The sequence below is a fragment of the Carcharodon carcharias genome, chromosome 23 (assembly GCF_017639515.1).
Source record: "Carcharodon carcharias isolate sCarCar2 chromosome 23, sCarCar2.pri, whole genome shotgun sequence".
Classification (NCBI taxonomy): Eukaryota; Metazoa; Chordata; class Chondrichthyes; order Lamniformes; family Lamnidae; genus Carcharodon; species Carcharodon carcharias.
In genome coordinates this window covers 25570716-25584669 of record NC_054489.1, presented here as the reverse complement: position 1 = coordinate 25584669, position 13954 = coordinate 25570716, and the positions used below count along the sequence as shown (strand labels likewise).

Here is a 13954-nt window from a genome sequence, read left to right as displayed (position 1 = left end):
AATAGGTACTCAGGTATACCATTCAGTTCCTCAATTCTGGTCCACCATTAATTTAGATCATGGTTGGGATCTGTATCTTAACACCATTAACTTCCTTTGGTTCCATATCCCTTACTACTATTAATAGACATCAACTACCCTTTGTGTGAATAATTGCCCCGACTTCATTCCTAAACAGCATAGATCTAATTTCAAGGTAATCTCCACTTATTTTGAACTTCCAAACACAGGATGTAGTTTCTCTGCATGAATTCTATGAAAGGGAGGTCTTGTGGTGCAGTGGTAGAGTCCCTCCCTCTAGAACAGAAGCTCTGGGTTCAAGTCCCACCCCAGGACTTGATGGCCATGCAAGGTGCATCCATAATGTTGTCAAACAGGTTGATTATCAGCTTGTTTAATACTTCTAATATGCCTGATGGCAGGCAGGTAGTAAAGGGTGGGTGAGTTTCCTGGTCAGCCTTACTGCAGAAGGTAATAGCAAACTACTATAGCACTTTGCAAGCATAATCATGGGCCAATCTGCTGGAAGTCCATGGTTGCCAATGCTTGCTTATGACCTGAAAGAGGAGGAACCTATGACATCCTTCAATCACTTTAAAAATCTCAATTTGATTACCTGCTAAATCTTCCATGCTCAAGAATACAGATCTCTTCTATACAACCTACACTTGTAATTTAGCTCTGGTGTCATTCTGATGAAGCTGCTCTGCACCCCTTCCTGAGGTACAGTGCCTAGAACTGAACTCAGTACTCCAGATTTTGTCCAAACAAAGCTTTATACATGCATAACTTTATACTCGCATAATTCTTCCTTCCCTATTCCTTCCCTATTCCAGTTCCCTTGAGGTAAAGGTTAATATTCCATTCACTTTTTTTTGGACTACTTTTTGTACCTGGAAACGAAATAAGAAACAAAATGATTTGAACTTTCCTAGGGGCGTAAGAAATAAACACTATGGTGGTGCTGCTCCAGTTATAAAGTAAGTTTTCTTTCCAATGAACATCCAATAAGAAAAACTTGTATTTATATACTGTTTTACATGGTCTCAGGATGTACCAAAGCACTTCACAGCTAATGAAGTTTGTCTGAAATAATTACTGCTGTACCATAAGAACTGGAAAAATTGTTCCAATTTTACACTTTGCCTGAATCAGACCATATGCAGGCCAGTAGCCTGTTTTGATTTAAACATCTACCAAAGCCCAGTTGTTAGCGGTGGCTATTGCCATTGTTCAGTTTGAGTGCATTTCCCAGTAGATGGCAAAAAAATGACATGTCGTTTGGCAGATTGGAATGGGCAAGTCACCACTAAGATTTACAGGTGGGCAGCCCAGGGAGGTCATAAAAGTAGCGACTTCGAGGCACACAGCATCGTAGGAGGAGGAGCTAAAGAAGAGAAGTCAAGAGAACCAAGGACAACATCACTGTGCCCAGACAACTTCGAAGAACAAGGATCGAAAGAAGCTTGTCTACTGTCACCTATGTTAAATATTTTTGTTCAATCATTCACTTAATAAATTCTATTAACTTGCTGCACCAAAATCACTGTCTGTTGCCTTGTTCCAAGAATTCTTTTCACAGAGTCACAGAATTTTTATAGCGCAAATGGAGGCCATCCAGCCTATTGTGCCTGCAATGCCTCTCCCAATGAGCAATTTGCTTAATGCCATCTTCCTGTCTTCTCCCATAACCCTGAACATTCTTCCCTTTCCAATAACAGTTTAATTCTCTTTTGAATGCCTCGACTGAACCTGCCTCCACCACACTACCAGGCAGTGCATTCCAAACCTTAACCTCTCACTGCATGAATTTTTTATTTCTCATTTCGCTTTTGCTTCTTTTACCAATTATTTTAAACCTCTGCCCTCTCATTCCTGATCTTTTCATGACTCTACTCTGTCCAGACCCCTCATGATTTTGTATACGTCTATCAAATCTTCTCTCAGCCTTCATTTTGCCAAGGAAAACAGTCCCAACTTCTCCTATCCATCTTCATAACTGAAGTTCCTCATCCCTGGAGCATTTCTTGTGAATCTTTTCTGCACTCTCTCCAATGCCTCCACATCTTTCCTAAAGTGCAGCGCCCAGAAATGGTCGCAGTACTCCAGCTGAGGCCGAACTAAGGCCTTACACAAGCTCAACATAACCTCCTTGCTCTTGTACTCTACGTCCCTATTAGTAAAGCCTAGGATACTGTAAGCATTTTTAACCACTCTCCCAATCAATCCTGCACTTTCAATAACTTACGCACATATACACTCAGGTCCCTCTGTTCCTGCACCCCCTTTAAAGTTGTATCCTTTATTTTATATTGTCGCTCCGTGTTCTCTGACCAAAATAAATCACCTTCCTTTTTCCACATTGAATTCCATCTGCCATTTGCCCGCCCATTCCACCAACTTGCCTATATCCTTCTGAAGTTCTACACTACCCTCTTTACAATTCACAATGTTTCCAAGTTTCATATCGTCTGCAAATTTTGAAACTGTGCCTTGTACACCAAGGTTTAGGTAATTAATAAATATCAGGAAAACAAAGGGTTCCAACACTGACCTCTGGGGAACTCCACTACAAAACTTCCTCCAGCCCGATAAATATCCATTTATTCTCTGGCCAGGATTTTACGCCCCCTCCCGTCTGATGGGATATTACAGTCCCGCCGAACTGAGTGGAGATTTAAATGGCTTGTCGCATCCTCCAGGGGGAGACACGCCATGGTAGGGCCTTAAAACCCTAGCCTCTGTTTCCTATCACTCAGCCAATTCCGTATCCATGTTGCTAATTTCCCTTTTATTCCATAAGCTATAACTTTGCTCACAAGTCTGTTATGCGGTACTGTATCAAATGCCTTTTAGAAGTCCATGTATGCTGCATCAACAGCATGTCCCTCATCAACTTTTGCTGCCACCTCTTCAAAAATCTCCAGCAAGTTAGTTAAACACGATTTTCCCCTAAGAAATCCATGTTGGCTTTCCTTAATGAACGTGCATTTGTCCATGTGACTATTAATTTGGTCCCGTATTATTGTTTCTAGAAGTTTCCCTGCCATCGAAGTTAAACTGACTGTCCTGTAGTTACTGGGCTTATCTTCACACTCTTTACTGAACAAGGATGTAACATTTGAAATTCTCCAGTTCTCAGGCACCACACCTCAGACTAAGGAAGACTGAAAAATTATGACCAGTGCCTCTGCAATTTCCACTCTCACTTTCCTCAGTCTCCTTGGATGTATCTCATTTGGTCCTGGTTCCATGTCAACTTTAAGTACAGTTAGTCTATCCAATACCTCCTCCTTATCAATTTTAAACCCTTCTAGTGCCTGAATTACATCTTCTTTCACCATGGCCTGGGTAGCACCTTCTTCCTTGGTAAAGACAGATGCAAAGTATTCATTTAATTCCTCAGCTATGGCCTCTGCCTCCATGTGTAAATCCCCTTTTACCTCCCTAATCGGCTCTACTCCTCCTTTTGCCACCCTTCTACTATTTATATGACTAGGAAAGACTTTGGGATTCCCTTTTATGTTAGCTGACAGTCTCTTTTCATACTTCCTCTTTGTTTCTTTTATTTGTTTTCTCACTTCCCCTCTGATCTTTCTATATTCAGCCTGGTTCTCAATTGTATTTTCTACCTGACTTCTGTCATATGTCTCTTCCTTATCTTAATTTCTATCTTTGTTGTCATCCAGGGAGCTCTGGATTTGTTTGCCCTCTTTCTCCCTTTCAAGGGACTGACTGTGCCTGAACTATCTCTTCTTTAAAGGTAGCCCACTGTTCAGCTATTGTCTCTCCTGTCAACTTTTGACTCCAATTTAATTAGACCATTCTTACCCCATTGAAGTTGTCTTTCCCCCAGTTAGTTATTCTTACTCTGGATTATTCTTTGTCTTTTTTCATGTCAGCCTAAAACTTATGACACAATGATCACTGTTGTCTAAATGTCCTCCGGCTGACACTCGATCCACTTAGCTCACCTCATTCTCAAGAACCAGGTCTAGCAGTGACTCCTTTCTCGTTAGACTGGAAACAGTGTGCTGTAGAAAATTTTCCTGAGCACACTGTAGAAACTTGTCCTTCTCTGCTTCTTACACCACTAATATCCCAGTCCATGTTTGGGTAATTAAAGTCCCCCATTATAACTACCCTATATTTTTAGTGCTCCTCTGTAATTTCCTTGCAAATTTGTTCCCCTACATCTTTCCCACTAGTTGGTGGCCTAAAGACTACACTGAGCAATGTAATCACACTCTCTTTGTTGCTTAGCTCTAACCAAATAGATTCTGTTCTCGACCCCTCTGGGATATCCTCTTTCTCCAGCACTACAATGCTCTCCTTAATCAATACTGCCACCCTTTCCCTTTTTTTTCCTTTCCTATCTTTCCTGAGCACCTTGCATCCAAGAATATTTAACGCCCAGTCCTGCCCTTCTTTGAGCTAGGTCTCTGTTTCAGCCACATCATATTTCCACATGTCAATCTGTGCCTATAATTCACTGACTTTATTAACCACACTCCACGCATTCACATATATGCACTGTAATCCTGATTTCGACTTAATTACTCTCTCCCTTACTCTGACCCCCTTTTATCTTACTATTCTCTATTCTAGTGCTATCTCCCAGCATATTGTGTAATTTGGTATACCTCTCTTTTATTATCTTCTGGTTCCCACATGCCTGTACAGGTCCCATCTCCCCCAGAGCCAGTCCCAATGTCCCAAAAATCTACAACCCTCCTTCCTGCACCATCTTTCCAGCCATGCATTCATCTGCTTTATCCTCCTATTTCTATACTCACTTGCACTTGGTACTGGGAGTAATCTGGAGAATACTTGTTTTGAGGTCCTGCTTGCTAATTTTCTACCTAGCTCCCTAAATTCTGACTGTATGACCACATTCTTCCTTCTACCTATATCATTGGTACCAATGTGGACCACAACTGCTGGCTGTTCACCCTCCCCATCTTAGGGTGCTCTGCAGCCGCTCAATGACATCATTGATCTTGACACCAAAGAGGCAACATACCATCCTGGATTCACGACTGTGGCCACAGAAACAGCCATCTATTCCCCTAACTATCGAATCACCTATCACTATTGCTCTTCCAGTCTTCCTTGTACCCCCTGTACAGCTGAGCCACCCATGGTGCCAAGGATTTGGCTCCGGCTGCACTCCCCAGATGAACCATCACTCTCATCAGTATTCAGAATTAAATACTGGTTGGAGAGTGGGATGCACTCAGGGAACTCCTGTACTACCTGCCTGTTTCTTTTTGACTGTCTGGTGGTCACCCATTTCCTCTGTCCCTGCATACTCTTAACCTGTGGGGTGACCATCTATAAACATGCTATCCAAGAAGCTCTCACCCTCACGGATGTGACACTGTGACCCCAGCTGCTGCTCAAGTTCTGAAAGTCAGAGCTCAAGTTGCTACACCTAGCAACACTTCCCGCATAATCCAGAACATGGGAAATGTCCTGGAGTTTCCCCATAGCACAAGATGTGCACTCTTGAGGTTGGAGCAGCCGTGCTATTTAGGTCAGGGGTCTGTGCTGAGATCCAGATTGACAAGGTAAGAGCTATGTGACTCGCTGCCTGCCTCTCTTACAGAGTCAAACCGTGTAAGAGCATAAATCTCTTAAAAAGCGCTATATTCTACTTCCATTTAGAACTGGCATATAAAAGGAAGAAATAAATCAAAAATTCCATTTATGTGTCAAATTTTGACTTGGTTGAGCGGATCGCTTTCCACTCAGACATATTACAACATGCAAAGGGTGTGATTAAATGGTCCAAATTATTGAAGGATAAGTCTGAAAGATAATTTACTGGGAGCAAACCCATTACTTGGGTGACAAATCTGAGGAGATCAACTGTGAAAAGTTAAATAGAAATCGAAAGGCTCTGAGAAATTAATTCAGTGTGTGATTCCAAGGCGGAAGCAATAAAAAATGCATTAATTCTGGCAATTCAAATTAACTTATGTGCAAAGGAGTCACAGACTATCTAATTAATTGTCAGCTCATGAAAGCAGGCCACCGAAGCGAGTTGCCAGATAAACAATGATATAACCTAATGTAAATAACAGAGTATGGTCCCCGATAGGTACCTAATGTGTGAATGAGAAAGATGGGTAAGGTACTCTACCAACTAGCACCAAAAGAGACTAGACAGGTTTTCCCAGGCCCAAGAGAATTCCTGGTTTTTGGAAACCAGTCTATGGCATGCCAGATGAAGAATTATTGGAGACCCTCACAGTGGACTATTACATGATGCAGATACTGGAGAGCAGAAATACATATGTATCATGTGAGAGTTTTCCTGACTGTCTGCCATAACTGCAGACCAAATTCTGGAGAAACAGCACAATCAGCTGTTTCCCTGGGGTTTCTGAAGATCTTTCACTGAGGTTATGGTGGATAATTAGAAGGGCAGCCCTCACCAACCATGGAAATTCCAAGTGTGCATATTTAAATATCTTTGTCAATATGTATTCATAAACAATATCATCTTAAAATTTATTTTGTTCAAGCATTTCTCATATTTTGCATATCCTCCTTCCTCTGATTTATTCTCATGCCCCTCCATATTAATGTCTGGCATAGATATCTTTCTCTGAGTATATTCTGAGGGAGTACAGTATATATAGTACTGCAAATAGTAGACGGTCACTATTCTCTGGAATTAGCTGGACAATTACTGTGGGCAGTTTGTCCTTGTCAGAGATAGAATCATTACAGCACTTAAGGAATTGACCCATCGAGTCTGCGCTGGCTCCAGTTAGAGCAAACCAGTCAGTCCCAGTCCCCTGCACTATACCTTGGCCTTGCAAGTTTATTTCCTTCAAGTGCCCATCCAATTTCCTTTTGAAATCACTGATCATCTCTGCTTTCAACACCCTTGTAGGCAGTGAGTTCCAGGTCATTACCATTCACTGTGTAAAAAGGTTCTTCTTCACTATATCCCTACTCCCCTGCATCCCTTGCCCAAAACCTTAAATCTGTGTCTGCAACTTTCAGAGGCCCTGGGAATTAAAACTTTTTTTAAAACCAGAAAACCAAGCTTATTGTGCCCTAACACAGGATCCAATATTAGTTGATTCCGTTGCAGAAGCAAATTTCTTCAATGTTAATTTTTTTTAATTAAAAAGCTGCAAAACAATAGGAGACATTGTCCTGTTATTCAGCAGCTGCATGAGGATTTGACTGATAAAATTTATGGTTAATAATAAAAGCATTGGCTTAGAAATAGAGAGGACAATGAGCATGAGGCATACAGATTTGAGGTATCATTTTGTGAGGTTCCAGGGCTGGGATGCATATTGCCAAAAAAGGTGTCAAAATATGCATCATACAGCACATATGTAACCTTGCTAATGGTGCATGTAGGCTGGAGAATTGGAGCTGTTGTTATTTTGAATACTATCGTTGTGCTGGAACTCAGAAATGAGTCCACCTGTACAATGTGAAATTGGTTTGGTTTTGTGTACTTGGTCATTTGAAGCTTAAAAAAAGCATTAATTTTGTTAAAGCACCCAACTGGTTACTTAGAATGGGCAACGTACATCCCTGTTTATTTAGCACAATTAACACAGTAACATTACGCTGAATGCATCTCGAGAGAGGCACCCAGTAGCTCTCCAGACCTGTGCTACTTAGTTACTGCTTTTTCAACTAGTGGAACCAACCTTTCACTGTTAACCATAGTAAATAAAACTTGCGCAATTTTGAAGTCTCTTCATTTCTACTCTACCTTCTCTGTTCCAGCTTTTTTCATAATTATAAACTTTCATTCCTGGGCATCGCCCTGCCATCGAAAGTATCAGTGGGGAGTGCACGCCACGCCATTTAACACTTAGCATTAGTCGGCAGGAGGCAGGACTATCTGCCCTATCTGGGGAAGAAATCCTGCCATACAGAGCTGCTGGCCAATCCCTCCAGCCGGGAATGGTGGCCCTTGCTGGGACTACACCAGGTCCGGGGAACAAAGTGGCGAGAACCCAGGGTACGGGTAAGACCGGTGTCTCTCAGCGAGATCAGGAGAGGAGGCCATGGGAGGTGGGGTTGAGGGGGCTGGGGCCAGGTTGCAAAGTGGAGATGGAGGGGAAGAGTGGGCACCTTGGGGTGGACAGACATGAGTTGGTCCCCTGATCGGGAAAGGGGGGTCCATGAGGGGGGCACCTACCCCCTCCTGCCTGAGGCCCAAGAACGCTAACCTGTTGAGTATTGTCCTCCTGTTAACTGACTTCCTCCCACCAGCCTAAACATTGTGGCCAGGAGGAAAGCAGATGGCCATTTAAGGGCCTCAATTGGGGTGAAGGCGGGCTCTAGACCTTACCTGCCCCCAGTTAAATTGTGTCCACATTAGGGGGAGGTGGGTACGTGGCGGGAAGTACAGTCACAGAATTTTATAGGCCCCCCCAGCCTACAAATCAGCTGGCAAGGGTTGTAAAATTCTGCCCCAGTGTTATTGCAGCAAGTCTTCAATCTACCCCTTCCCTAGTTCTAAGAGCTTTCCTATAATGACAAAAACATTGGGTTTACAAAGAGCAGCTGGTCCAGCCATATTAATAGCATGGCTATAACAGTAAGGAGATCCTGTGTGGCTTAGCAGAAACCCTTTGCTCATCCTAGAACTTGTATTTTCATCACTGGTTATGCATTTCAACTTTATGATGAAATCAGTGAACAGAGGAAAACAGAGCTTGGTATCTGCTCAGGTTTTTCCAATAAATCCTAAATTAGAAATCACTATTGCCAACCTCAGTGGATCAATGCTTACTTAAGCGCGTTCATATAACATCCCTGCATTCGTTTATGCAACTGTTAAACTATTTATTTTAAATGGTTTGATCTTTCTGCTAAAATGGAATGTCATACAAATGCATTAAGGGCTCATCTGCAAATATCACCAGCTTTAGATCGTAGATGTATAATCCCTGGAGCCCTATAGTCTTGCTCTTTCTGAAGGGTCTGTTCACTAGTATGTACAAAACATGTGCCGAGTGATACCACAAACACTGCAACATTGCTGAGGTCCAATCCATCCAGCCGGGAATGGTGAAGTTTCAAAATCGACACAGGTTTTCGATCATTAAATATTTAGAATCCATTGTTTTGGAAAATGATTAATGTGGGTAGTGCAATTAACATTGACTTAGAAAATGGCAGAACCCTTGCTGGGAGCACAACCTTACTGAGCTTATTGAGAGTGTAATCCTGACATACATTGACCCTTATTTTTTTAAAGGTAGAAAACATTCTGCTTTAGAACTTGAGGAGCTTCCATCAATTCAGGGTATTACAATGCAATTCTTCAGGTCATTCCGACAATATTGTGTTAAATATTTATGTTCCTGTATACTGCCTACTATAGTGCTGGGATTAAGGGTATTTGGGGACACAAGTGCATTGTATCTTGAGTGCTGAATAAGAGCCTTTCAGTCCTGAAAGGGGTAATCATCAGACATTAACCAAAGACAATGCTGAGGCAGCACTGCGCGAGTGAACACTACACATTGTCAGACAACTCACTTAATTTGTTTATGTTGTCTGATTATAATATGCACTGTGCTTTCTATAGGTATCAAGGGAAGTACTTTTGAACTGTAATTAAAAAACTCTACTTTTGTAAATCAGCGATGAATAGAATGTGCGAGGTTCAAAAAGCTGCATATAGCTGCCGAAACAGTGACTGTATTCCAGAGGTAAGAGTGCCCTCCAGTGGACATCCTTTCCCAAAATCAACCACTTCCTTTATGAGTTGAAGAATGAGCCATACAAAATAGGAGCAGAAGTAGGCCATTTGGCTCCTCAAGCCTGCTCCTCCATTCAATAAGATCATGGCTGATCTGTTTGTGTTTCGTGTTCCACATTCCCATCTACCCCGATAACCTTTGATTGCCTTGCCTAATAAGAATCTATCTACCTCTGCCTTAAAAATATTCAGTGACCCTGCTTCCACCACCTTCTGAGGCAGAGAGTTCCAAACTCACACAAGCCAGCATCCTATCCTTAATAAGTTTCAGAACAGGTATAATGGATTGTACAAGTTAGAGCTCTGACATGCTGTGCCATGCAACTAAATATCAAAGAGGTGGGGGGGGGTGGTGGTGGTGGTGGTGGTGGTATAACAGGTGGCCAATGCGGTAACACCCATTATACACTACTGCCCAAAACAAATTTCTATCCCAGAATGAGTCCTCCTTTGATGAGAGGGCTCTCCTCTGAGGAGAGTCTGAGCAGATTGGGCCTATATTCACTGGAGTTCAGAAGAATGAGAGATGATCTCATTGAAACTCAATGAACAATTGGAAACTCTTAAACAAAAACAGAATTACCTGGAAAAACTCAGCAGGTCTGGCAGCATCGGCGGAGAAGAAAAGAGTTGACGTTTTGAGTCCTCATGACCCTATGAGGACTCGAAACGTCAACTCTTTTCTTCTCCGCCGAAGCTGCCAGACCTGCTGAGTTTTTCCAGGTAATTCTGTTTTTGTTTTGTATTTCCAGCATCCGCAGTTTTTTTGTTTTTATCAATTGGAAACTCTTGAAGGGTTCAACAGAGTAGATTCATATAGGAAAGAGGTTATTTCCACTGGCTGGACAGTCTAGAACAAAGGGTCATAGGGCGGAATTTTATGGCAGCAGAATTTTACAGTCCCGCCAAAGTCAACGGTATTTGAAGGCTGGCTGCGTTTTACAGCTCTGTCCCTGTCTCAATGGGGCTGTAAAACTTTGCCTGGGGTCAGCCACTTAGGACTGAGATGAGGAGAAATTTCTTCACTCAGACGGTGGTGAACTTTGGAATTCTCTACCCCAGAGGCTGTGGATGCTCAGTATGTGAGTTTATTCAAGACTGAAATTGTTAGGTTTTTTGAGCATGAAGCGAATTAAGGGATATGGCAATGGTGGATATAGAAATTCAGCCTTGATTTTATTGAATGGTGGAGCAGGTTCAAGGGGCTGCATCCTAATTTTTACGTTCTTAAGTAACTTAAGATAAATTAGAGCTTTTTAAAAAGCAGATTTGAGACATACAATATTGAAATATATAATATTGGGATATATGATAATTTAAGGTATACAAATGATATATTCACAATGAGATGTTTCTATGATTACATTACAAATATCACTGGTAATATTCTACTCTTAGCAGTCTGGAGCCATACCTTACTCTGAAGTTTCTCAATCTCTTCTTTATGTGAATTTTCAGTTTCTTCTAATGTTCTCCTTTGAGCTGTCTCTTTTTTCAGAAATTCTATTTCCCTAAAAGGAAGCGATGAGACAGAAATCAAAAAAAAAATTGAGATTCCCAAAGTCTGAGTTTCTTTCATTCAAATAATGGGTTAAAGACTCCAATGGACAAAGCTTTAATGCACCCATATTAGACTCCTATGTGTGCTATTGTTAGGCAAGTGGTAATCTACTTCCAGCATACAAATGGTGTGCACAGGGTCATGGGCTGAGTGCATCAAACATTTGTGGATTGAAAGCCCTTTCTGAGCAGCTGTTCATACTGTATTCCATTTGATATTCTTCAACAGGAATGACTGATATTGTTCAAGCTCAAATAACTGCTTAAATTGGAATATTTTTTCTAAGTTATACGCACTTATGTATTTAGCAAAGGCTCTGCAAAAAAAAATTCATCCATGTTTGCGAAGGTCAGAGATCGGTAGGTTTTTGGTAATATTAAAGTCTGAAACTCGTCGAAAATCAACAGACAGACTGGACCCAACAAAAGATGCTGCAGACTTAACCTTGGTGTTCATTTGTATCTTTTCTGTGCGTTTTCAGAGATTTATTAGCAGTTAATGTATAAAGCTAGAAAAATAAAAAAACCCTGCATTTCTATGGTGCCTGTCACAACTCCAGGACATCTGAAAAGGACTTTACATAGGAAGTTTAGTTACTGTTGCAATGTTGCACAGTTAGGGCCACCACCTGAATTAAGTCTGTGGTGGGAAGGGCTGTGGACCACCTTCCCTTCCCCTGTCAATTGAGGCCTTTAAGTGGACAATTAATGTCCACATATAAGGGCTTCACCCTGCCATTGCTTTGCTGGCGTTAACACAACATCAGGCAGAGGGCTCACCATGTGGAGAGCAGAGCAAGCAAATCCGTGCAGAGATGCTTGTGGGCTCCTGGTCAAGGGCTGGGGGGTGCGGGGGGGGGGGGGGGGGTGGTGGGGGCGTTGTTCAAAGGCACTCGTTACCCCATCAAGGGACCCAGCATCAGGAAAGGGGGTTTTTGGCTGCTGTGAGCCACCCCCTGCCCTTGCTGCCAATTCCCCTCCTCCCCTCTTCCCTACAACCCCAATGCCGCGATCTCTCTCCTGCCAGCACTCATTTGTGGCCTGGGATACAGTGACGGTCCTAAGTCTTAGGTGGGCTGTTGTACCATCAGTAGCCACTGCCTCCCCATTGGCACTGCTATTCAATAGGACTTACAGCGTCCGATTGTAGCTGGGACTTTCACCCCCAGGGTCCTTGATCCTGGGGAAGGCCTGATGCTGTCTAGTTAAGTGTCCAAGTGGCACTTAAGGCAGCAGGCCTTCCTTACAAGAGGCAACTAAGGGTCCTTGCCGCTATTCAGCTGGTGGGCGAGGTCCCCGTCGCCTCCATTAAATACCACCCTTTATGTGGATAAATATCCTCAATGCATAACAAATTGGACACAATTGCATTTGAACTGGATCCCCTATCTAACAACATGGGGAAGAATGAAGATGGTACATTAGGAATCTGTCCTTGGATTGGTTGCAGGTATTTACATAGAATTGGGGGAGCAGGGTTGGTGAGAAGGGAATGGGATTGGTTTTGACCAAATTCAATTGAAAGCTGATTGAAAGATGCAGGACAGACCAGGTGGAAGGACAGTTAATTTAGCTGGATGTGATGAAAGTATAATCATTTTCATAATTTTTTTCTGGTTTATTGTGAAGTAGGTTTATAGGGGTAAGTATAGTTGAGTCTAATTGTGTGACTTAATTACATCTGGAATCAAGTAGACAGCAAGCTTGGAATCATCAAAAGGAGCTAGGTATAGGAATATGCTTGACATGATAATGAATAAACATGGGTGCTGGCTTATCATGTAGGGTGTGAAGAGGATTTGCACTTTTTAGACAAATGAAGAGATTTGGATTTCAAAGAGATCTTTGGCTGACAATGCAAAAACAGCAATGGTTTCCATGTAAGGGTCTTAAAACTCATGTCAGAGATCAAGTGCTGGTGCTTTAGCTTGTGAAAGACTAAGCGACGATCCCAAATGGGGACCAGTGGGAACTTGTGCCCATTTGCCTAATAGTTGACTCCCTACTGGTCCAGCTTTACTTTTACAAACCAATACTAATTGAACTGGCTGGTTGTAGTCTTAAAAAGAGAGTTGTCTGCCTCCCTGACCATTTTCATCCAAATTTCTGCAGACTGAGTTGTTTCCCAGTGAGACGCGAAGTCAAATACTTGAGCTTGGCTGCTCCCCCCCACATCTCCGTGCCTTGGGATTGGCCACCTGAGCTGCCAATCAAACTATTCCCCAATAGGCTCAAATGAACAAAGGTGTGTATTAGGTATTACTGTTACTATGTTTCAAGGTAAGGGCTGGATCTGGCAAGGCTATGGAAGTGGAAATAAGGATTCTTTCTGATAGAGAGAAAGTTCAGCTTGGGATTGACTAGCTCAGTTCTGTCTATAACAGTGACTGGAGAGGGCTACATAATTGATGGCAAGAGTAATCAGTTTGTTGTCACAGACCAAAAATTGATTTAATTTCTCTAAAAGCTATATTCTCTTCATTGGTATGCTCCTTATAAAGTAATCCAGTTTATTGGTTTATAACTGGTGTCTCACTAGGTTGTTAATCAGTCCACTTCAGAAGATAGGAGAAATGTAAACAAGTACAAGTATAGATTCAGTTATCATGCTATTATTCTCGCTGGGTATTGGGCAGTAAA

At 42.2% G+C, this 13954-nt stretch overlaps 1 protein-coding gene across 1 annotated transcript in view; it reads right to left on the bottom strand.

Annotated features, from left to right (window-relative positions):
• LOC121294072 (neurabin-2-like) overlaps nt 1-13954 on the bottom strand; it is a 215898-nt gene that overhangs the window by 4136 nt on the left and 197808 nt on the right. Inside the window, exon 9 of the mRNA XM_041173189.1 lies at nt 11169-11265. Within this exon, the coding sequence (XP_041029123.1) occupies nt 11169-11265 (97 nt within the window). The remainder of the gene's footprint in view (nt 1-11168; nt 11266-13954) is intronic.